Source organism: Drosophila eugracilis, unplaced genomic scaffold (assembly GCF_018153835.1).
Source record: "Drosophila eugracilis isolate 14026-0451.02 unplaced genomic scaffold, ASM1815383v1 contig_90, whole genome shotgun sequence".
In the NCBI taxonomy this organism is placed as follows: Eukaryota; Metazoa; Arthropoda; class Insecta; order Diptera; family Drosophilidae; genus Drosophila; species Drosophila eugracilis.
In genome coordinates, this window is record NW_024573812.1 from 3,034,524 (window position 1) to 3,060,900 (window position 26,377).

At 41.1% G+C, this 26,377-nt stretch overlaps 1 protein-coding gene across 4 annotated transcripts in view; it reads left to right on the top strand.

Annotated features, from left to right (window-relative positions):
- LOC108113115 overlaps nucleotides 1-26,377 on the top strand; it is a 35,254-nt gene that overhangs the window by 2,329 nt on the left and 6,548 nt on the right. For all 4 annotated transcript variants that reach the window (XM_017223613.2, XM_017223614.2, XM_017223615.2 and 1 more), the window contains exon 2: nucleotides 16,447-17,009. In XM_017223613.2, coding sequence (XP_017079102.1) covers nucleotides 16,447-17,009 — 563 coding nt within the window. The remainder of the gene's footprint in view (nucleotides 1-16,446; nucleotides 17,010-26,377) is intronic.

The window sequence follows — 26,377 nt, forward strand, 5'->3', positions numbered from 1 at the left end:
TTAGAGCGCATTAATATTTAGCCAGCCGCATGAACGTGCCTAGATATGCCCATATAGCATGCCCTCCCTATGTAGGCTCCATATATAAATCAATATTTTTATGCCAGCGGTGCATGTCTGTGGATCGAGCCAGGGGATTTTGAAGGCCAACGGGGTCGCTAGAAATGCATTACTCTGCTGCATCCCAAATCCGCGGCTCAATGGATCCAAATATTTGCATAATGTAACCGAAAAAATATTTTCCAAATTTCTCTGCCGCACTGCAGGCTATATATGCTAAGCAGGAGGAGGTGGCCCGTCACTGGTAGAGACCCCCTCGCAGGATTTTTAGATGGCTATATAAACATCGAACGAACCTGACAAATAAACGACACAAATATGTAAATACCTTCCGCAAATATTCACTTAATCAATTATTCGCGATGTTTAACAATCGTTTTGGATGTCATTCACTTTTAATGTCATTCTTAGAAGCGGTCATTTGAATGGGCAAACAAGGGGTGTATTGATTTTCTGGATTTATCTGAATAAGATTTATGCAGAAATTTAGAATCAAAAGATATTCTCACTGATTACCTATTAATTTTCCCATTTAACCATTAGCTTTCCCATTTTCATTTCATGTTTTTGCCAATACGTTTATTTTTAAGAAGCCAAAAACGAAATGGCCTGACTTCTTCGTCTACGATTTGAATATAAGCTTAAAGCGTCTATTTAATTTGAAAGAACTTTTCCAATATCCTGGCCCGTCGTCGTCTTCCATTAGACAGATCGAATCAAAAGTTTTGCACTCTGGTTTTCAATTTAATCTGGGTTTTGCCACCCTCGCCAAACTGAGGCAGCATTGTGTGGAAACCACGTGGCTCAAATGCCTGAAAAACAGTCGCATATTGCACTTTGCAGCTGCAGTTCCGTAGAAGAGTTTCAGCTCAATTCAGTTCAGTTCAGTTCAGTTAGGACAGTTAGTAGAGCATGACAATTTCATGGCCCACACACCCACACTAACTGGGTGTGCCGGTGTAAGGACCTCCGTTCGAAATTGTGAAATTGCTGTGAAAGTCGGGCAAAAAGTTAAACCCATTGATGCCTGCCTCGGGATAAGTGGGCCACTTGCGGCTAGGGCGGGTTAATTGGGCTAACTATCGCAGGAGCAGCTCCATCCAGCTGCCTGTTTCGGATTTTTTCTTGGCTGCGTTTGTTAATTGCCACAGACCCGATATCAGACCTTTCTCCTTTCCCTTTGTAACCCGAAACGCCGGAGAGAAAAGCTCTTGCAAAGAGCTGAAAAGGTTTTTCACACATTTCCAAATTAGTCAAATGAAATTAATAGTTGACTGCCTTCTGGTTATATAGGCATGCAATTTCATTCAACTAACTGCGTGTTTTTAAATTGGAAATGTAGTCTGACAATGAACAAATATATATTTTGTATTAATATTTGATTAAAATCACTTTTAGGCTAAGAATAAAATCGATCATAACACTTTTTTAGATCTTTAAGTAGATTGCTGAGCTATTATTATTGCTCTTACGTTGTTTTTCCTGAATAAATTATAAAAACAGATATTAATAGACTTTATTTTTAATCAAAAACTATCTAAAAATAGTCTAAAAAGCCTTGAACTTACCTTTCCCGCCCTTGATTGGTAAATAAATCACCTGCTAATGCCATGGCAACTCCCTTCATCACCATTTTTTGTGAGTTCCCATAGTAATTTGAGCCTGGCTCGTCGAGGAGAAGATAATCGATTGACAGTGCCAGATGACAAAGCGAAAGCCGTTCCGTACACAAGGATAAAGGATGCATTTGTTAATGATGCGCGATGATTGACGAGCAGGAGGAAAAGGCGGAGCAAAGGATGCCCAAGAAGCATTTGCCAATATGTCTTCATTGCCAGCATCATAATTTTGAGTAAACCAGACAAGCTGCAAAAGGTGGGCAGTAGGGCGAGGCAATCAGGGATTCGGATCCTGTGACTCGGGTCAAGGCCTAGATGTGAAAATGTGGCCAAGGGGAAGCTAGTGGGCTGGTTGAAAGCGCGTTGGCAAGCATAATTTAATACGAAACATGCAGGGGCACTCACACACACAGACACACATACACACTTTCGCAGCCACACGTTGAATGCAACGGTAACAGAGCCATAAAGCTCACCTGTTACAAATGCAGCACCACGTGGGCGTGGGCACATGCCCATCCATGACCCATTCCCATACTCATTCCCACCTCCATCCCGTTCCGTTACCGAAGCCTGTATCCTTACACTGCGCTGCGGCAGCCATAATAATCAGCACAAAAACTAATGGTCCCACACACACACACACACACACACACACACTGCCACCCGAAAGTACACACACGGGCTCACAGGCTGCACTTTAAGCGCTGAAAGCACGTAAATTCTACATAATTCAAAGGAGGCGCCGCCTTTTGGCAATGGCAAATGCGAAGACATGGACATGTGTGCCAGTTCACTGAGCCAAAAAGAAAGGTGATCTTAAAGCTGAAATAGTGTTTTGGCTTTAAGAAGAAGGTATTTAGTGACATAAGTAAATATAATTAAGGAATATTACAACTTATATGGTTAGTTTTATGAAATTGAAAAGAAGAAACTTGGTGCTGGTTAGTAAGAAATCATTTAAGGGAGGTTCGCCGTTAACAAAATGGAGGCGATATTAAACTATAAGCATTATCATTGCAGTTCCACAAACAAATATGTAAAATTCCTTAAGTTCTAAATATATTTTAAGGAGAGAAAATGTATAAAATATTAGTCGCTTACTTTCCAGCGAGTTGCAGAAACCTTTTCCAACTTACTAAACGATTTTCCGCCCAAAGCAGCCCCACAAACATATCCTTAAAATATTTACAAGAATTATTCTCTGTGTGACACATGTGTATGTAAAAAAAAACGAACTGAAGTGGGCAAGCCAAACTGCAACACTCAGACACTTTTTAGTTGCACTTAGCAGCCCTGCCTGTCAGTGATGTTCGCATCCAGAGCTCCTTCTAGCCTGATTTTCCAATTTGCAACTTTTCACCTCGCCCTATATATTTTTTTTAACTTTTTTTTTGGTTTCTTTTGTAGCTTTTTCGTCAGCTTGACCATAACAGGCAACTTTCTTGTACTGATACGGCGAGTCATGGCAGGCTATTAAAGACAGGCCGGAGTCAACTTACCTGGCCTCAAGTGAAACAACCGAAGTTGTGGTGAAAGTGGAATGCAAATGGTTTTGTGATTTACCTTTGTCTTGGTCGCCCCCTTTTTTCCCGGTTTTAACCACCAAGTTTGATCTCGAACCGCAGACAGGCGAAACCGACCCATCATCGCGTATCGAGAGTGCCTGATTATGATCTGAGGGTCTTTTTCCTCGACTCTTAGACTTTTTGGCTAACGAGCTGGTTTTGTTCAGTGGCCAAAAGAGAGAGAGAAAGGAAAATGACAAGTACCCGGCTAACTGAGTGACTCGCTGGCTTTCGCTTTTGCGTAATTACAACTTTGCCTTGCAGAACTTAAAAAAACTGGTTAAGAGTTGCGAAATGGATGAGGGATAGAGTGCACAGAGGAAATATTTGCTAAATTTTGGATATGATTATTTCATTAACTAGGATTACAGTTTCGGAGCCATCTTCTTGAAATATTCTTTAAGTCTTCTTAAGAAGATTTTATATTCATTTATTATTTTTAACTTTTTCTACTTTGTACATATAAATATGCTTATAAAATGTCATCAAATCAAAACTAAACCCTCTCCATAATAAGAACTAATTTTAACCATTTCTTTTACATTTTTCCCCTGTGTAGGGAAAGTCCTGGAGGGACAGGAAATGTTGTTCCAACAATTAATTTGGCTCAAGTGCGCGCTTGATTTCGTTTTGTGTTTTATGTCACTCTTGATGCCTTTCAAGCGGGCCAGGCCGAACCCGCTGACACAATTTCATTAACCAACTTTTTTTCTTTTTCCGCCAACTCAACTCGGTTCGGTTTTATTCCGTTTTATTCCGTTCTCTTCAGCGATGTTCTGTTTTCGGTTTTCAGTTTTCAGTTTCCAGCTTGAAGCTTTCGCTGTTTTTGGTCTGGCGCGTGGAGGATAAAGAGAATTTGCCTAACAACTCGCACATACACACACTGTCAGAAATTGAAACTTTTCAAAAGCAATTGCTTGAATTTCAAGTGAAAACTTTCTTCTTGTTGCTCGCTCACTCGCTTCGTTCTTTTTCCTCTTTCTCTCCTCCTTTTTTGGCCAAGAAAAGTTGTAACTTTTGCCAGAAATATGCAAGCATACATTGAGATACAGTTGTACGGCCAGATATATACTCGTATCTATATATTTTTGGGACTGTGTTCCTAAGTAATTGCGCGTCGAGGCAACTAGAGCAAACTGTCTGCCTTTTAAATGCCAACGAGCGCATTGACGCCAAAATCCAAGGCGAAATGGCGTCGCAACTTCCTAGCCGACGTTTTAAAACAAATGCGTAAGACACCGAGTCATCGCGATAGAGTACGTCATGGCATTGGAATTATGCTCAGCCGGCGGAAGTCCCATCCATGTATCTCTTCTCATTCCTTCGCTACTTAAACCGAAACTCCGAGCCACCAAAACCAGGACATATGGGAAAAGTCTCCTTTCGAAGGGCTGCTTGGAAATTGTTTCAGTGCAGCTCAGTTGCTCAGTTGCTCAGCTGATTACCAAACAGCCAACTGCCTTTGTATGCGGATAATCAGACTTGAAAGTTCTTTGGCTCTGCCATCCGCCTGGTTTTTCATTTCCTCAGCGAACTTCCTAGCGCAACTGCTAAAAGTTCCACGAAACTTTCGGCTTGTGTATTATTGGACAATTTATATAATTAACCCATATGAATATTTATCTTATGCCTGTGAACTTAAATTCGCCGAAATTAAATCGAGTCGCGTGGGTTTGCTGGGCTAAAAAAGCAATACCCACACCCTTAAATTCTTCCGAGACGTAATTCTCCGGCGTAAGCCTTCGATCCGGAGCTTAGCAGCGGAGGCGCGAGTCTTAGGCATAAAGCTGGATTATGGCTTTAAGTGTAATTACCATTTACATGGCTTCCATCCTGCCAGCTGGCTGTATTAACATGCTCCTAAGTCCTTGCCCCAAAACTCATCCTCAACCTCCACTAAAAAAGCAAAATACAGAAATACGCGAAACACGGAACACGAAACACGAAACACCGTGGCAAATGTTATTAAAAACTTAAACATCAACGGGGAATATAAAAAAAAAAAATATTTATATATAGAAGGGAAGGGGCTTGGATGGTAAGGTGGGTTTTGGTATAGCCACCATCAGCCCGGTTTCATGGTCGTAATTAGAAACTTTTTAGTTGGCACAACGCGGAGAGCACACAAAGTTGGACATGACTTTTGAGGCATTAGCCTAGCGCAGCCATTTTCCCGCCATGATGTGGTAATTAATTTCCCAATTCCCCTGCCGACCAGTAACAGAAAAATGGGGAGAAGCAAATTGCTGGACATTCGGCTGGTTTAGTTGTCAAGGACACCCTCGCGATGGGGTCAGCTATAGATAGGCGAGGGTCAATTCAAAAGAATCAAATAGGAAGTTGGGGAAAACTAATTATTATTCTAAATATAATAAAAGAAATCGCCAACTTAAAGGTCAAACTACACATCATAAAGGAATTGATTTCTGTTAAATATGAATCGGGTGAAACTTCTCTTTACTTATGGATCCACCCTCGACAATTCGACGGCATAATTATTTTTTCGCTAAATTCGAATTCAAATTAAACTTTCGCTCGTATTTTTGGAAGACTTGGCTGCTGTGAACTGAGGTTGCGGTTGGTCTTTGTGGGTTTTCCATTAAATTATAAATTTATGAGCCGCACAAAGCGGCCCAAAGCCAAAATGCCTGACTATACAGCTGGTTGGGGGGGGGGAGGGGGTCGAAAAACGAGCTATCCATGTATGAGACCTACTTAATTACCGTGATAATTTACACTTTCACTGGCATTGCGGCTTTAACCCTTGTTTGCCACCGCCTACAGGCATTAAAGTACTTCTGCTCGACATAAATTAAAGTTTAAAGCTCAATAAATTCAGCAACATGAGTTTGCTGAAGAAGTGGTGGTCGTACAGTGGTTAATGGATAAGTGGGAATTGGTATTTAAGATTGAGAGAGAGGTGAAATTTTCAATTTATTAATTTATTTAAATAGAATTTAATTTTCTTTGGACTACTTAAAGGCACATAAATTATTCTCTTAATTTATTTGAACTCCCTAAGAATCTCTTTTACCGACACTCCACTGTATTTGCATAAATAAGTATGTTTGAGTTTGGCGTTGCGTAACAATTTGGATTACAGTTCAAGTAGTTGACAGTTTTCGGAGGCGGTTGGCCAAGAAGGGGAGACAGCGAAAGAAGCGACAGGCTAATTTATGAAAATTGCCGTCGAAATTATTGGCAATGAACATTTGGGAGTGCGTGGGTGGTTCAGCGGCTCAATGGCTGGGTAATTCGGTGGCTCAGTGACGCAACATTGAAGCGATTCGCTGTGGTTCCATCCTGCAAGATCTGTGATTATGAACTGGAACGTATTGAGACTTGTTAGCCATGGCCACACCCCCGACCGCCTCCTAAAAGTATGCAAATATTTGTGTGCGCGAGCTTTGGCGAAAGTCGAAGTGAAAGTGGCTGGGCCACAAGTATAATTTATGACTGGGCTGCTTAAATTTCACTCGAATGACGCACCAACACAACGAACACCACAACATCGGAATTATGAACACACACACAGAACGGCAGAGATAACATTTTGCCGGCTGCTAGCCAAGCAAAAATTAAGAAACAACAAGATGGTGTTGAACAGAGGGTCGGGGCATATTGACTAGGATGTGGTTGCCATTGTTGCCTTTAATCTTTGGGGCACAATTTACGCGATTCCGCCGCAGAAAGCCAAACTCGGCGAGCGGGCCACATTTGAACCAGCTCAAGGACAAATGATAACGCTTAACACACAGAGCCGCCAGCGACTGCCTAATGATACTGTTACTGAAGCTTGAGATGTCCCACCCCTCCAAAGAAAAAGAAGTGCCGAGGATGGTATCAAGAACATGAAGAAGATGCTGGAGTAGGGGGCAAGTATGATGATGACAGCAAGACTCCGACTGGGACAACAAATTCTGTCATTAGATACTGTGTAACCGAGTATCCAAGCAGCCAGCCGAGATACTAACAACACCCCTAAAAATAAAGAAAAGAAAGGCTAGTTCTATAGACCCTAACTGGGAATCCCCTTCCAATACATTTATTCCCATGGTAGCTGTGTGTTATGGATATGGTTGGAATATAGATGATGGGGAACTATAAGAATGGGTTTAAGTTTGAAAATATATATCCCTTAATATTCTACATTAATTAATTAAAATGTTTTGGCTAATAATTGGGAAATAAAAAGTCTCAGTTGGGTTTCTTAAATTCCATAAAACTGCCATTGGTGTTATCTTTAAAATCCAAATCCTAAAAATTAAATATAACTCTATTTGAATATCTAAAAAAGCGACAAATTGGATTTTGCATATTTTATCTATAAATAAATCCCAACTCTTTCATATTTTTACATTTATTCCAATTTAAATACATGAATATAACCTGTTAAATTGCAAATCAAACTCCCGTCAGAAAACCAAATACCCTTTGAAAGGGCATGAAGGAAGCCAAGAAGCAAGCACGCTCATTTGCCCTGCTTTGCATTTATTCAGTTGACTTTGCTTTAACAATGAGCTCGGAGTCAGGACTCTGCTCGGCTCCTACATGCCGCATAGATTGAATATTTCCTGCTGCTGCCGCAGATTTGCTGGCATGCCAAAAGGCGGAATCAGAATCAGAAGCCAGAATCAGAGGCAGCATGTGGAAATGTTTTGCCGTTCATAAATTTATGCCACGCGGCCAAGGCAGCAAAATGGCAGCAACAAAAAAATGTTTTCTCTTGTTGAAATGTTGTCGTACATGGCCAGCGGGTGAAGAAGGTGGGTGGAAAATGTGGGTGGTGCTGCTGCCACGCAAATAGAATTTCAAAGAAGTAAATCTTGAAATGAAATTAATTTTCTCAATTTTCCAAGCTGCAGCTTTCTCTCTCTCCATCTTCAGTATCTCTCCGAAGAGGGGGAAGGGGTAGGAAAGTTCCAAGTCCGGACATTTGCATAGAAGCCGTTTGGGGGCGTGGCCGTAAACAGGAAAGTGGAAAAGTTTCTGGCCCAAGTGGGTTAGGACCCTCTAGCGATTTGCAGCTGTTGCCCTTGGCCTACACAAATGCCAGACATTTTCCACAGATAGTTAAGGCCTTCCCTTTTCCCCACCCTCTCTCTCTCACTCGTTGGATGGGTGAAATTAGCCCAAATCGATTGATTGATTAGCCGCTCGTACATTATTAATTCCAAGGCTGAAGAATAATAAATGTGCAATCATTATAAATTATAAGTCATTATGCTGTCATAAGATTTATGACACGATAAACTGAAATACCCATAAATCCGGGCAATCCATTGATTTGTTAATTAAGCTGTCAGAAGTGCATTCAATCAGGCAATGCAGCGGCAATCATGAAGAGCCAACAAAATACCTGCTCAGGTGCACACAGCAGGCGGCAACAAAACAAATTAAATAAGTCGCCACCGAGTTGGTGAAAGCAGCAGCCCAACAATGGCCACTGGTCGAGCAAACTTTTCCCTCGGAAAATGAAATGTTTTCCTCATGTGATTGTGCTGTTGTGGCATTCTGAACAATTGCCAATAGATTGCAACTCACCGAGGACCACACGCAGGGAAAACTTTCCCTAGAAATATTTTTATTAGCTTTTTATTTTGATTTTAAATATTTCGACTTCCAATTAAGTATTTGTTAAAGGGAAACTATTCTTTATTGAATTTTTTAAATAAAAACATTTCGAACTTTCACTCTTTCAAGGTCTTCATCTGCAAGAGCTTTTATTCTCATTCAAACTGAAGGAAATGCTTTCGTTTATCAAATATTCAACGTACTTTTACATCCCTCCTTAAATATTCCGATTGATTGCATACTTTTGGGGGCATACGTTTTTCTCCGCGTGCACATTTCTTGAATGGTACCTTAACATGGGTATTTCTATCAACATTTCATGTGCGCAACCACTGAAAGTTTCGTCTTAAGCTGAAATGATTGCAACAGCAACTTCCGCACTCAACTGCAATTAGTTTATGTGGCACGAACTGCCTGAAATACAACTGTGCTCGAGTAAGTCGCAATCGTAGGGCACCTGTCAGTCGTCGGTTGCCAGTCGACAGGTTTTAATGGTCGGAAATCATGCAAAGTGCCAGTAGTCGCCTGCTGTTAAATTAAAGTCAATTTGTTTAAATAATAGCTGAAAAGTACATATAAACACTGTCCAATACACACACGCACAACAATCTGCAGAAGTCGAAACTTTCCGAGCTTGAGCTGAGCAAACTCGCATTACGTATACGCAGTGTGTCAGTGCGGTAAACTTTTCGGCCACTGCAGCTGTTGTTTGAGTAATTCAAACGCATACAGACGTACACACAGACAGGTTTTAAGTTGGCAAAAGATGTTTTCCGTATGCCAACCATTTGTATCAGTGAATTATTTGAGAATTTCACATCGCATCCCTGTGGATTTGCATGTTCTCGGAACAGATTAGATTTCCATTAGCAGTAACAATTTAATCGAGCGTATTTTATGCAATAAGCAAACCTACGAAACACACATAGCTTTCCATTGGAGTGCACTTGAAATGCTGAGGCCGGAAGTTGGTTAGTTAGCCTCGGCCCGGAATGGCAACATTGGTTTTTGTTTACTGAAATATTCCCCAACAATTATGCATGCATGTATGTAAAATGTAAGCTTGGCCAAATGGGGAATCAATGGATTCGTCACTGAGGACTCAACACTTCAAACGATTGCCATCGCTGTAAAGCAATCGAACCGCAGGATTCAATTTGTGGCAGAGAGCATGTTTAATTGCCACAAAATGCGCTCAGCAGTCTGAAATCACAGCAGAAGGCATCTCACCTGATGGCATTATGGCCACAAGCAAATCAACCAAAAATATATTTTTTAAATTCGATATATACGATGTCTTTCCGTTTGCGGACATCCTTTCAAAGCTGTAAGCCCGTTTTCTATTTGGGCTTAGTGAGAAATGTCAGCGGCATAAAATGGATAAGGGACAAATGTGACAGCTCAGAGAAAAAACATTCGGAGGCGAAAAATCTAAAGGAGCCACCACAACAACGTTAAAAAAGGCAATGGCCAGATTTGCCCAATCTCGGCAAAGTCAACGCCAGTGTCAACGCGGCGGATGGGTGATGGGATGGCAGGGAAAAGGGAAAAAGGACCTTCTGGATACACGCTTGTGCAGCTTTACACTTGCTGGCAGCGGACATTTCCCCAAGAATCGATCAACGGCATTCGCTTAGCCGCCTGGGCGCAAATAAATTGAACTTAAATAGACGACGTCAAGGGCATTAAATGTGACGTTGCTGTCAAGTTAAGTGCCGAAGGTGGAAGGATCTGGGAAAGCAGGAAAGCCGGGAAAGCGGTTACATCGATGCTCAACGGTTTACAGGATAGCATGGGCGATGACGAGAGGCCTTAATGGAGAAATAAATATTATAAATTATTATTTTTAGGCAAAATGTATTTAGTTTTTTGATAACAGTTTCCTTACTCAACTTTGCAGATTGTCAAATCACAAAATCTTCTTTTTTAAATACAAATATTTCTTGAGCTAGGCTTCCCACTAACCATTTGAAGTTTAGCCACACATCGATTCAAATTCCAACCATCTTTGGTTGACAGAGATTTCTGTCACCTCGGTCAATGTGCAAGCCAACTGACCATAAAATCCTTTTTAGGTTTCCCAGAAACACTTTTGCCGAATTGTATTTTTTTTTTCGTAGTTTGGCTTCCTGGAAAACTTGAGTGACCTCATCGTGTGCATAGAATATCCCTTGCCAATTTCGAACAAAAATAGAGGGTAGCTAAGCTCAATTCCGATTTTGATTACGCTCAGTTCTGTTATTTTCTGTCCCTTGTAGTGCCACCAAATTTGCCACATCCGGTACAGGGAGCAGTTTATATACGAGACGACCACGAGAGTTTCAGGCGCCGTCGGTCGCTTTGTGGAAACTGTCAAGTGTGTCTGGTCGCCCGAAATAAGTGGACTGCCAAAAAGTTGCCTTCTTTTTGCGGGGCCATGTCCTTCATCTCCTTCATCTCCGGCTGCTTTGTCTTCCCCCACTCTCTGCGGTGTTGGGTGTTGGGTCTTGAGTCCTTTTGCTTTATTTTTCGTTTAATAATATTTTCACTTTGATGCCACTTCGGTCAGCAGGCCAACTCACATTTTCGGTTGAGGGCAACTGCGAATGGTTTTCTGTTTATGCCCCAGCATTACGGAAGTTGACAATTTAATTTTATGTACTTGCCACATTCCCGCCGCTGCCAGATACTAAACATTTATTGAAGGGCCACAAGGTTCGACTATTCAAAGTGCCCACCGAACCGTAGATTCCTGGCTTAGGTTCTAACCGCATTCTCATTCTAATTCGCACGTGCTTGCAATTTGGCAAATCCCCCTAATGTCGGCGATGTCTTCTTCAATATATAAATCTTCATTATGCTGAAAAACATTCCCCAACACCCACTCCGCACTTAACTTATGCTCTTTTATATGAATTCTTTCCCATTCGCCGCCTTTCCGTTTGATTTCACTTGGCTTTGGATGAGGGATTTTCCCATCGACTCATACAAAGACCCGCTGAGACGAATTTGTACCTTTTTTATTTAGCTGTCATAATTTATGAATCCGCTGTGGTATCTTGTTTGTGGGTAGATGTAGAAAGCGGAAGGCTATTATTTATAGAGACTAAAAATAGATACTTTTAAGGGATTCATCAGTGCCTGACTCGAAGAGCTTCCCCTCACAAGACTCCTCAATTAGCTGGGATATCCCACAAGGGCTTCCACTGCCAGCAACTATTTAAAACTTGCCAGCTTTTGGAGTGAGCTGTAGCATATTGTGTGGGGCACAACGTAAAACCCCCAACTTGGGCACTTAGACACGAATTGAAATAAAATAAATAAAATTAGAATTCCCGCCCTTAGAGTCTCCCTCAAAATGGCTTCGACATTCTTTGGCTGCCATCTGCCATTCCCTTTTTCTCGCTTTTTCGGCCAGATAGAAAGCCAATTTTATGACTCAACTTAAATAGGCACTTTACTTTTGCTCTTAATGCCTTTTTACGAGAGAGTCTAGCGCTATGGTCCTTAGTGCTATTTCGTTCTGGATTCGCGACATTAATGATTGCCACGCCCCTGTCGAGGGCTTTATTGGAAAATAAATGGGCGAATAGTCAGCGGCAAGTGTGTGGCGCACTTATCTGATTTTACACTTGCGGCCATCAAAATTATGACAGTCGCAAAGTGAATCGTTTGGCCGAAACGATCAACTTTCTGCCTTAGAAGTTGCGAAAAGTTACAAAGCAGGCATGCGTGGGGCCATTTTCCAGAATTTCAATTAAATGGTGGAAAGTTTCACGTTCCCAGAAATACTCCGGGAAATCTTCTTCCTGGGCCCTCAGGCTTTTGAGGTTGTATTCGCGGGGGCCAGTTGACGCATTTACACACAAATTACCGCCAAGTGTCAAATGCAAACACTCTCTGAATGTAACAACAAACAAACAATATTTGGCCATAAAAACAGAAAACGTCGAGCGCGCTTTTCCTCAAACGGAAAAGTTTCGTAATGAAGCTAGCTGGGCCCCCGTCCACTGTAAAGTTTTAAAGTTTACTTTAAAAATATGTTGAAGCTGGCCTTGGGAGGGCAAATCTCTAATTGTTAAATTTTCACTCTTCGTCCAAATATATTTAATTAAAACTTTTACATTCGCCAACTGCAGCGAGTCGATGTTTTATGGTCAATTGTCCCCGTGCACTCTCGATGGCCGTAAAAAGTTGGCCCGCACTTTGTGTCAATTGTTGTAAATAACTGCCACCGCAAATTTAGTTTAGATCCAAATGGAATAAATTATGCTGCAAGGAAGGACAATCGGAAATGTAGTCGCCATTTATTTGTGTTTTAATTAGAGAAATTTATGCGCACATTGTTCGTAGCATTAAATATGAAATCAAATGAAATTAATGAGTCCCCACACAGGATGTTGCTAGCCCGCACAATTATCATAATGATATTTGCTAATGTCCCTTTTTATGCGAAGCCTTTAATTTAATTGATGACAACGCAGAGAGACATTGAAGTAATTTAATTTTGCCAAATGGCAAATCAGACAGGCGAACTTTTAGCTAATGCTTGGCCCAGGTTGCAGTTTAAAATGTTATTTAAATTTATTATAGAACAAATTCTTTAACATTTACTGACATTTTCTTTGATATTATGCTCTACTTTTTGGCAGAAATTCAATTCATTAAATAATAAAAAGCATTCCAAGAAGTCTTAGATGGGAAATTCTAAGGCTAATAAACTCTCGGCCATCTTCCTACACAAAGACGAAGATTTCTCAATCCTAAAATCCTTTAAAAAATGTTTATAAATAAATCCATGATTTCATCCGTTGTTTTTCTTACTCAAATCCATCGTTTGTTCAAAATTCGCTTGTGAAAAGCAGGATTTTGAGCTCGTTCATTTGGCATCACGCATACGCCGTGTGAGCGCAAGCAAACTTAATTAATGTCAAGCCATGATGTCACAAGGAGCATAAATATTCCACGACTGCCACAGTGGGGCGTCGACACGAGCACATGAGAAATCATTGATATTAGTTGAGCAGCGGGATTGCGCCCAGGAAGGACTCAGGGGGGGTAAAGAAGCTCTAAGGGGGTGCAGGGGAATCAGGCAGCTTGCAGCGAACTTTTGATTAAAATGTCGTAGCAAAACATGGGTAAGCATGGGAGCATGAGGCAAACGACGAATGAAACTTTAGCGAACGCACACAAATTGCGAATGTTTTGCCGAAAACGAAAAGTTGCCAAATCCCCACCAAAAATGTTGTTCTATCTCTATGGCGATGGTGCAACATGTTTGTGGTTTCGTTTGGTTTTTGGGGTTTCGGGTTTTGAGTCGGGAAATTTTTGGCCCAACGTGAATCTCTTTGCTGTTGACAATGCGCAGGTAGCAGCGGTTGCACAATGCGGACCGATTGTAAATCCAAAGCCCAACCGCCGGAAACAAGAAAAATACGAACAGCCAACCGGATGCTGGCCAACAACTTGCCGTGAAAAATTCAATTACAAAGTCGCACAAACCATCGAAAGAATGCAAATTTACACGGTAGAAAGTGGGCCAAAGGCAGGCAGTCAAACACCGCAGCAGCAACAGCAACAGCAACTTGCAACAACAACAACAACAACTGGCAACTAGTTCAGAAGCTGTTTTGCGGTCCGCCAGCGACCATTACGATTACGTTTACGTATGTAGTGGATGGAGAGGAGGAAAAGTGGAAAGCTAGGGAAACCGGGCAGGAAAAGCTGCATGTCGCAAGCAGTCAGTCACGTGCGAACGTGACGAAAATGCCACGATTCAGTTTTGGCCAAGTTCTGCGTGCCAATGAGCAGCAGCAACACCAACATCAGCACCATAAGAGGCAGCAACAGCAGCAACAGTCGCAGCAGCCACACCAACAACGACGGCAATAGCAATCGCATTGTCCCGAGCTGGTTATTTGTTTGTTTTGTGCGTGCAGGACAAGAAGTCTTGACAGTCAATACACTAAGAAAAAAGTCTTAAAAATAAAGAGAAAATAAGAGAAGGGTTTTCTTACCTTGAAGGCTTTTTCCCATTATCATTTTCCTTACTATTAGAACTTTTTACTTCACTCTAAGCTCTATAATAATAAAAAACGCATATTGGACGTTCAAGCCCACAAAGACATTGTACCCGTGAAGGGCAATTTAAGCCAAAAAACCGAAGTAAAAAACATTCCCCTGAGTGTGACAGGTCCTGGAGAGCTTCTTCGCATTCATAAGGTTGTAGGACCACAGCATAACAATACAGAAACCGCAAAGTGCAAAATGCGAACTGCGAGAGCTGGCTGACCTCCAGGATCAGGAATCTTTCTGTTGTGCGGCTGCAATTGCAAATTGCTGTGGCAACACACACACACTCTCTCACATGTCAATTGGAGTAGCAATAGAAGCAAGCGATTTCTAAGGTGTCAATCAGAAGAAGCTGCATTGATTGACTCGATTGTTCGCATGTGTCACTGCTGCTGGGTAAATTGATTTTCATACCTGGTCTAACAGAGAACTTAAGGGAAAATTCCTTTTGGGCTCACCAGAGGGTGAGAGATTCTATTGGAAATACCTTTCACCATTTCGATTAATGGCAAATCTGGCGTCTTAGCAACGTGCTAATTAAGATCAAACTGCAATGCCAAACGGGGCCCCAGGCGAATTCCATAACTAATTAATTTTGCATTATTCAATGCACTCAATGCAGGCGCCTTGGCTAATGGTCGGTTGGCAAATTCAATCACCGTCAGGCCAAACATAATAAATTTTCCAATGATTGAGATGAAATATTTATGGTGTGAGCCCTGGACAATGACAAGCCAGTCTCCACGGACTGGTCCTGGCCAAATTAAAGCCAAACACCAACATTTTCACCACAGTTTGTGGCAAAGAAATCAAAATCAAAAGCGAGCCCAAATGCATTGTCATAATTGAATTTACAGCCTGGCAAATTCAGCCTAATTGCCGCTGCTAAACAAGACCCAAGCATGTTTGCCAAAAGCAATTATCTTTAATTGTGAATTATTATTTTGTTGCCCCAACGAATTTTACACAAATTACGCAGTGCAAATAAAACCGAAACCCAAAACGGGTAATATGTAATGTGGTTGCTGTTCTGCGGGTGGAATGTCTGCCTGTTTTCCAGATGTGGATAGGAAAGTGTGACTAAAACGGAATGGGAGGAGGCGAAATAGACTTGCAACTTTTAAATTATACTAATTAAGGGAAAGTATTCTTTATTTTCCCACTTAAAAAATCCTTAGATTAAAGAAATATTTATTTAAATCAACACAACACAGATCCATTCATGAAGTCAAAAGTTTTCATTAAAATATGATTTATGTCCTTCAACCTTATAGTCCCACCTAATCCTAAGGACCTGTCATTTTTTCTTGTTGTGTAAGTTAGCAAACTCAACGAAAGCTTGAAAAGTCGGTAGCTTAATTAGTCCTGTCAGTTTATGCAGATTCGCTGGGCTCGTGCTAATGAAAATCTGTTGTAAAATATTACGTATACGCACGCGCTTCGTGCTCTTTCAAATTAATTGACTTCATGCTGTTATTGTTTATCCGACAAACTGTTGCGGCGCCGCCGGACAGCGCATATATTAACACATTTTAAAATGTCACTTCGTCTTTTCTGTCTCTTCCCCTCCGCAGACCACACAGCATCAGCCACGCCAGCCGAGGGCGGAGGAGGAGGAACAGCCGGAGGAGGTGTAAGCATTGGGAAAACAGAAGCCTCCACCGTAGCGACGCCGGGCAGTGAGCCATCAGTACGGCATATAAATCAAAATTTAATTATGTCACAGTCGAAGGGGGGCGAACCGGTGCCCGTGCCCCAGCCGTATGCCCAAAGTGCCGCAACCGGCGGTGGCAGCAGCATCACCAGCTTCGACTCGACCAACGTGATCGATGGCCAAAGCCATAGCCAAAGCCAAAGCCAGCCCAGTCAGCCGACACACCTGCAGGAGCCGGTGCTACAGACGCATTCTCATTCCCGGATCCAGGCCAAAGATACGGCCGGACCATATCCCATACCAATTCATCGGCCAGAGCCTGTGGAGAACCATCTGGAGGCCACCAATGGCATTGAGGGCGGCATGGAAAATCTCTTTGGCACGCCCATGTACTTTGGCACCGAGAACTCAACGGTGGTGACCACCCAGATCGGAGCCACTGCCCACGTTCCCTGCACCGTCCATCACATCGGCGAGGGGGTGGTAAGTACGCCTGCCTCGTATTGTTTTAATATTTTATTAAAAGTGAATCCATCATTGTTGCTTTGTTTGACTTCGGCAACGACCACGACGATGAGGACGATGATGACTTTTGTGCCACTTTCTTTTGTCAAAGTGTGGCAGGCTGACTTTCTCCTTATTGAAATGGAAAAGCATTCAATGTTTATTGATGAGATCCAAATCGATCTTTAAATCTGGAGATTTTCTTAATTTTTGCTTTCCTCGAGATTATAAATATTTGTTTCTCTTTAAGTTTGGCTGTGACTATCAGAAGATTATATAGAAATTAATTGAAGATGTTGCCTGTTTTACCTTTAAGGAAGAATATCAAAAGGCTTACCGAAAGTTGATCCATTTCCTAGGCAATTCTCAGTATAAATGCTGGAGCCGATTACATGGAATTCCGATTAAACTTTATTTGTTTTCGATTTCCACCTGCCCATCTGCGAGAGAATTTAATTAAGTCGCTCTGCTTATCAAGGGTGCTTATGTCTGAGGCTTCGCTACGGCCCAAAGGCTAACTAATATGGTAGTAAACACACAGATTTCGGACATTTGGGCTGAGCAAAATGGCTGCGTGGGTCATTGGGCAGGCGAAAACACACTCACGCAGAACAGACACAGGCTTATAAAGGAAGAGAGGGCCCAGGATAATACAGGGAGACGACAAATTACACCTTAGTGGGTGTATGGGTGTACAGTGGGTGTACAGCATTGACATGCCATGGCCTCAAGTGGTATTAATTTTCTGCTTGTCTAGAGTTATTACTCATACGCCGTGGTGTGCGTCACGTTTTGTGTATTTGCTGTGGCCCAAAGACACCGAGGTGTTTATGCCACCTCCCCAAAGAGTCGGACACTCGATTAGGCCAGCTATTCCTCCGATTCCATCGACCATTCCAAACCCAAAATGAGCCCGGCGTGCCGGTGTTTGTTGCGTGTCTGGTTTAAATTGACGATTTCATAATTGTGCCTTGAAGTGTGCGGAAGTTAATAAGCACTTAAGTCCTCGTAGGCATTACGTGAGTAAGGGAGTGCGAGGGTTTGTTAGCCAGTTGGCACTTTGCACGGTTTCGTGCTCAAGTGGGGATGCCCTGGCTTATATGGGCCACACACACGCACACACACTCAATGGGTTTTGGGCTTTTGGGGTCTCGGCCTAATAAGTCGGCAATTTGTATTATGGAAATTGTGTTTCGCAAGCCTCTTTGGGGTTATCAAAATATTATCATCGTGCCTTAGCCCTCTCAATGCACTCTCGAACCCGAGGCCAGTCGTCCCTTTAATTGCACAGTTCTCAAAGGGAACTCTGCGTAATTCGCCCGATGCATTCATTAGCTCTCTCTCTATATATATATATAGTATGGGTATATGTATAGGGCGTTTCACGCACTCATTGCGTAATTGGCAAACAGAGAGCTGCATTAAGTCCCCAATGAGATGGAAATTCATTGGTTGACTGCACTGGGAGAAATGTCCTTTAAAGAAGTATTAAAAGACTGGAAAATATGTGTTGCCTGCTTAAATCACACATAAACTTATCTGAGAAAACAGAATATAAGTGTGGTTTCTATCATCAAAAAGATTTTTAACCCCAACCAATTATAAGCAACCACAAAATGATTTTAATCTATGCCCAGCACAACCTCTGATGTACAAACAAACTTAAAGCTCTTTGAGGACTGCAACTTCTCCGTCTAAATGGGGAATGCACTTTCATTTCATTGCCCTTGCCATGTGTGTGCGTGTGGCATTAAAATCTTGAGCAGGGAGCTTCGGGCATTATGCGAATGCGAATGTGAATGTGTGAGTAGGGGGGGGGGTCTGTGAATGCAAGTTCAGTGGACAGGAAACGTACACCTTTCAGAGCAAGAGCAAATGATTTCCATATTTGCAACTCCTCTGCACTGCGGCAGAAATCGCAATCGAAATGCTTTGTCAGGTGCTAGCCTTTGTCTATATCCTTGCCGCAAAAAAGTCCCCTTTCTTTCCCCTGACTTTTCAAGACTTTATAGAGAAGAGCACACTAAACATTTCCGCGAATCGGGTTTTGTTTTGTCTGCGCCTTCGCAGTCGTAAATTTACTTTAGACGACAATAAAATGCAGGAAACATTAAATAAATGAATTGCTTCCTCGAGCGCGAGCGAGCGAGCTTTTGTTTTGGCATTTTGCTGCAATTTTAATTTTTGTCGCCCCACCATTTCGCAGTGGTTGGGTTTTATGAGAATGGGGATGGGATGGCATGGCATTGAATTAATGGAAGTGAAATACCTTAAAGTTAAGCACACTTAATGCCTTCTTTGTAAAATGCCGTTGAAAACATTCCATTAAGGTAATGCTATTAATTAAGAGCATTTTCCTGCTTATTTCCGACAAATCTGCTTTGCCAGAAATGCAAAATTTGCTGGCAAATTTAAAGCCCATAAATCAAATGACACAAACAGCAAGAAGTCCTTGCACAAATACAGACACATACTCGTATGTAAGGGGAGAAAAAGTGGAAAAGAGAGCTCTTCGAATTAAGAATTACGACACTCGAATGTGTGGCTGGGCGGACATTAAAATATGTCATTAGGGTATTAGTCGAGAGCAGCAGCTTAAATGGCATTTAGAATAAACTAAGCAAATACGTGTGTCCTGTGTCAGCCATCTCACCCAAAGGACCCTAACCCTTTTGGCTTTGCCAAATGCACTCGGCTCATATAAATTGAACTAAATCAGCACTCGAGCAGCAGTCACAGTCGGTGCAAATCGTTATGGTACAGCAGTGACTGGGTAAGGGATATGCATGCTGGGAGCTTTTAAGCATTTGTTTAAGGAAATCGAGTTTAAGAAATTGAGAACTAATGGTTTTTCTTAACATAAAAATAAACTTATATTAAAAATATTTATTAGATGAGAAGATAGAATGATATTAACGATACGATTTATTTTTCACCAAGAAGATAGAGTGAAATATCTTCAGTGATTTATTATTGCATTACTTATATAGGTTAGTTAAGTCTCTTATAATTTTTCATTATAGTTTATTACAATTTGGTTCTCCATTTAATGGCCGGCCTTGTTCCGCTTTTGGGACAATCACTGTAACCCATATAAGTTCGTATATATGTCTCTTGGCGACTTTCAGTTGACTTGCTTGCTGTCCATGGCTTTTCCGTCCGTTCCAATCTCCGTCCGTTCCCCGTATCCACACCCCCCTTGACCTGCAGCCTGCTCGACTCCATTTAATTCCGCTTCCTCTGGCAATGCCGATTCCCATGTTTGTCCTGTTGCTCCTGCTCTGCGGCTCTGCGCCCGTCTATGTGACTTGAGCACTTAATTACTTTTTAGATAAATTGTCGTTTTTAATGTCTAGACTCGCCTGCCCCTCCCCCTGTTCTTGGGAATGTTTTCATAGAGAAAAGTAGCAGTAATTAAATGTGCTCACAGCATGCCAAGATTCTACGACGCTTCCGACAAAAGGAAAATGCGAAAAGCTTAAATGCTGAAAACTCGAAAATGTCCACCCACCCTCCGCTCATTGCTTCGTTCACTCAGATAGAAGGTAATTTATTTATAATTTTCTAGAAAATGTTCACCAATGCAGATTACAATATATATATATATATGTATGTAATTGTATGGGAGAGAGTGAGTAAGAGTGAGGAAAGCTTCTGGTCTCGAAACACTTTTCCTTCGCTTGGCCAGATAAAAATACCGAAATTGGTATTTTATGAAAATTAACGCTGGGGGCCCTTGCCCTCCAGCTCGGATAAGTCGTTTAGATAAAAAAGGTTACGCAAATGTTTAAGCAAGGCTGAGCCGGGCATAGGTATGCGTATATACACTCGTATATATATATGAGCTCATATAATTTGCAAAGTTTAAAATCAGATAAAGTACGAAATTGCCCTTGTCCGAGAGATGTGAAGGCTAAACCGAAACCTAAACCGAAACCGAAAAACCAAAACCGAACAGAAACCATTTAGTTTTGCCTGCCAGCGGAGCGACAAAAAACAAACAAATAATTTAGCCAGCACATTGATGAGGGTTGGCAAAGGATAATACAGGATATGCCCGGCATCGCTCTGCCGAGCTTAATCAAAACAAACACATAATTTCTGCCCAATCATAATTTTTGCATAGTTTTACTAGTTTCACCTCGGTTTCTCTCTCAACTCTAGGAAAACCCGCTTTTCTCTCAAAATTTGGCACACACACACTCATGCCTTTGCATGAGTTATATTCCATTGTGGAATTGTTTGGGCGAACAAAGTAATACACATTGTTGTGCCAGTTCCCCATTTTTATGTGAACTCTATGTGTTCCTCATTTTTTATTGCTCACATTCAGCAGCAGTGTGCTTAAAGACCTTGCACTCAAGTCCCACAACAACAAACAAAAAGCAAGGACCTCAAGCAAACACACACAGACTCTTTTTTCATCATACAAGCACTCATACTTGGGGCAGGACTGTGTGTTGTAGCTCTTTGTCGCTTAAAAAAACATAAAATATTATAAAATATTTTACTGCCAGGCTCAGTTATTGTTGCAATGACCTTCGGGCTCAAATATTATATGTATATATATATCTGTATCTGTTTCGGTTTCTGTATCTGGGTCCCAGTATCTTTTCTCTGTCTGAGTTTTTGTTTGCTCAGCTGCTTTTTACCCGCTGGAATTACTTGTGAAATACGAAGGAATCGTTGAACTCATCATAATAATATCAAATTTATTGAAGGCCCTCAGGGTATCAGTTATGAAAGTGAATAACAGTGACTTTTTTGCCTAACTTTGAAAATATTTGTTATGTTTTTATAAGAAAAGAAAGTTTCCTTTCAATGGAAATAACGAACTTTGGGCTTTAAATTTATTTGAATTTAAAGAAGACATTTCAATTATGACTTCTTACCTGAAAGTCTTACTTTTGATTGATTTAAATTGTTTTTGTTTAAAGAAAAAATGAAATATTTTTAATCCTTTTCCCAGCAAATTTTATAAAGCTTATAATTTCAATTTACACTTCTTGTAACTAAGAGGCTTACAGTTTTATTACTTATTTATTTGTTAACAAAAATATATTTTATTAAAAATAATTTCTATCTTTCAAAAGAAAAGCAAATATTTCAAGTCCTTGCCAGGGCAACCAGCACTTCGATAAAAAGGGCCATTCAAAATTTACATTTCTAATCGAGGGCAGTCATAAAACTGTCTATTTTGAGAAACCAATTTAATTAGAAATATCGTTGGCCAGTGTCTGTGTGTGTGTGTAAGTGTGTCTACTAAATACACAGAGGCAGAAGTAAGCTCATTATAAGGCAGAGGCAGAGCAAAGTGAAATGCAGCCACTTTTGGGGGCGACGGTCCGAGAAGTTAATGTGGCTCGAAAATTGCCATAAACCTTTTTGAATGAATACAAATCATTATCACTTTGTTGCTGGCAGCCTTAACCGTAATTAAACCAACTCAACTCAACTCGACTCAAGGGGGAACAGCCGGGAGGGAGGTCTGGCAGGGCTCTGGCAGGACAATGGTCGTAGAGTTGTTTGCCAGCTAATAAGACATTCTGGTCGACAGCTTGATGAAGGAGGCCAGGCCACTTGGAGGGTCCTTTCTGGATGTTGATCCTGCTGTTGTGGTACAGATAAAAAAATTTGATTAAATTAAAAAATATGCAAATGGAAATGATAAAAACGAAAGTGGTCTTCATATTTTAATAAAATACCAAACATAATGAAAATCACATTTTCTTGCATTAAGCATTTTGTTAAATGGCTCTTTCTAGTCATTTTTCGCTGTGTAATCCTTATGCTGTTGCCTGTCACAATGTTTATTAAAACAAATGTCCCGAACAAAGGGCTAAATTTGACCCAGATATTTTTTGTTTAAGCTCGGGCATCTTGTGAGTATGCAGAATGGCTTCATCATTTCTATAAACTTTTCTCGGCCTGACGACAAAAGGCGGTGAGAGGGTCTGACCCCAACCTAAAACAATTAAGCCTTACCACACACACAAAAACACTAAGAGAGTGGGAGAGTATACGAGGAGGTCAGAGTTCACTGCCGCGTCAAGCATTTGCCTTTGCCACACGCTCACACTGTCTCGAAAATCTTAATTATTTTAATTGCAATGCAATCATCAATGGCTGCGACCCGAATATAATGCCCTGCCATTAAGTGTGAATGGGAATGCCGGGCAAACAATCGCATTTCACGCAGGACCCACCGCTCTGCTGACAGCTGCTGAAAAGTAGGCTATGGTAATTTTCATTTCCACTTGTTTTTTTTTCCTTTCTTTCTTTGTTTGTCCTGCGGCTCTTATCAAAAGTAATGGCTGATTGTTTGTCGAGCCCAAGGTTGTGGGAATGTGAAAAATATTGGTGGAAAATATTAGCATAGAATTCGCCTTCCTTTGTTTGGGTTTATTTAATGCATGAGTAGTAGTAATGAATGACAAGGAAAACCGCCAAGTTCCTTGTCTAGTCTGTTAATCCTATTAGGTAAAAGAGTTCATCATCTTCCAACACCTTGGCCATCTAAATTTCAATCACTTTTCCAACTTTCAATTTGCAGCGATAAACTCAACTTAGTGTGAGTTGCAATTAGTAGTTCCACAGAGTGACTGGTTAATTATGCAGTAATTGCACTTAATACGCATTTCCGCTGAATCGAGCTCAATTTGAGTTTCGATTGCTCTCAATTACGTATGTATGGTTTCAGCTAAAAAAGAGGAGGGTGAAACCTACAAATCGATTTGTGAGGAAAAAATGTGAATTTAGTTGCCGGCAGAACAATAAAGTTGTCAACTCAAATATTTACTCGTATATGAAATTTGCAGGCAGCTAGCTAGTCAGGCAAACAGTAGGACACCAAATTGAGCGTATTTTCTGGGGAAAAGTTTTTTGCTTTTTAACTGCAGGATTTTTAGGGTGGCCCATGTGCAGTTTAGGGATAGGGAGGAGTTTGAAAGGATTTTGAGGAAAAACTTTCCGTTTTCCGTTTTTTTAGATAATAAACGAGTGTTATCTGAATTTAATTTAGTAAATTTTTATTATTCTTTAAGTAAATATGTTTTTTTTTTTATTGTGATAGCTTTGTATTTATATAGGAAAATATTATTAAAACCACAAATGTTAAATAAAATAAATAAAAATGGTAAAGCTGTATGTTTATTATTTTAATAAAGTTGTAAACAGCTTGCTAGATTTTTGTTTATAAACTAGAGAACGTATTTATATAAAATATATCTATTTCAAATTCCTGCATCAGCAATCAAATTTTGTAAAATGTTAAGCTGATTTCCCCCGACCATTCTACCCACCTGCCAAACTCCCTCCTGCAGAGCTGAGTACCAAACTACAGCCGCATATGAAAATAAACACAGACATTCATTTGCTCGGTTGGGACAAGTTGCCACCGAAATGGCTGCTGTTGCCGCTGCAGTTTCTAAATAGAATTTTATTAAAATCGCTTGTTAAAAACTTTTTCACATTGAAAAAAGTTCTGGCTGTTGTTTGCTGCTTTTTTCCTTTTGTTTTTGTACATGGTAGTTGCCCGCTGGGATTGTGGCAGAGCGGAAATTGGTTGGACAGCGGCACATAAAGCACACAAAAATGTGCGTCAATAGCAGGCAACAACAAAAAAAAAAAAAAAACAAATAAAAAAACAACAGCAGCAACATGCAACATCGAGCAGAACAAAAGCCAATCAAAAGTTTTCATCGGACGATGCCCAGCGAGGGGTAAAAAGTAAAGTAAATACAAACTTCGATGCAATCGGCTTCTGCATAGATTTAGCCACCAAGCCATGCAATTACCCAATCATCCGAACCCATCGAAATCGAAGCCCCTTCGGCTATATACATATAGCTTCACCCTCGCTCGTCCAACTGCCCAGAAATCCTGCATATGGGGCCAGCTGTCAGAGATCGAGATCCCGCGATAAGTCGACATTTTGTACATTGGAAAAATCTACAAATACAGCTGGCAAAATGGTAGAACTTGCTTTGGTTTTTTAAAATATTTAAAATGATTTAAAATTATGTTTATTTCAGATTGTTAGCTATTCATGTGTATATAATTTAGGATCAATATCTGTAAGAACCTTTCAACGCTTTTGATTTATTTCTTTTGCTAAACTGTTACATTATTGTATTGCCCGCGAGTGTAGTGCGGATGGCCTACCTTTGGGGAACTGTTGGCGGTACAACGTGGCAGACAAGTAGTTAGCATAAATTTGCCATAAATTTGCTAACAAGTGATTTGTGGTGTGTGCGCTGTAGCTTTTGGCCATAAATTAAGCGTCACTTTTATTTTGCATACAGCTGGTAAAAGAAAAAAAAAAGGTAAAATGTAAACAATTATCTGCGTGCCCGCAGCTGCAGCCGCAGGAGCCGCAGGACTCGCAGGATTCCGAGGATTCGGTGAGGAGATGCCAACAACAATGCACACACACACACACAAAAACACATACGCATGCGAAGGACACGCAGGACAGGCTGCTGAGATTTATGCGATACGCATACACACAGCTTCTCTCACATGCAGTCACATAAAAAGTGTTGCCAAAAGGGAAAGGAATTCGCAGGCTTTTGATTAATTGCCGCCACATTTTACCCCCCCTGATGGCTTCACTTGGCACCCTTTGCCACTCCCACAGGCATTCCGCTTTTCCACATCCACATCTTCTTTTTTTACTCCACCTCGTACAGCTGCTCGACTCTTCTGTTTTTCTTCTGGCTAGCTGCATGGTTTATTTGCAGACACGTAGCACTCGCAGTCGCAGTCCCTTTTGCCATCATAAATATCGTAAAAATCCTAAAAAAGGATATATATATATATGTGGAGATATAGATATAGATGTGTGTCGTCGGTTGGCGTCGTCTAGGAGCTGCGGGCCAAAACGGAATTTATGCGCAATTTATGCCTCACACTCGGATTTTACTGTTACAGATTGTATTGAATAGATATATGGAAAGATTTTGCTAGCATATGCCGGGCAGGATCTTGATAATAAACGACTGCTTGCCATTCAATTGCAAATTTCCCCAAACATTGAAATATTGTTTTCTTTTTGCTTGGACAGCCGGGCAAAAGTGCAGGAATATTACGAATGGATTTCCTAAGCTGAAATAACTTCGCCGGGGACTCGACATGGATTATGATATTTAGGAGGAGGAGTTGGAGGAGCTGAAGCGCTTGGAAATCCCTCGACTCGCGCCATTTTCCATCCTCTGCTGATTCTGATGCTGTTACTGCTGTGGCTGCCACTGCTACTGCTACTGCTGCGCCACATTGCGTATACGCCGCATTAAACATTTAAGCACGGAGAATGTAATTCGTTTTTATTGGCAAACGCAGCTGATTTA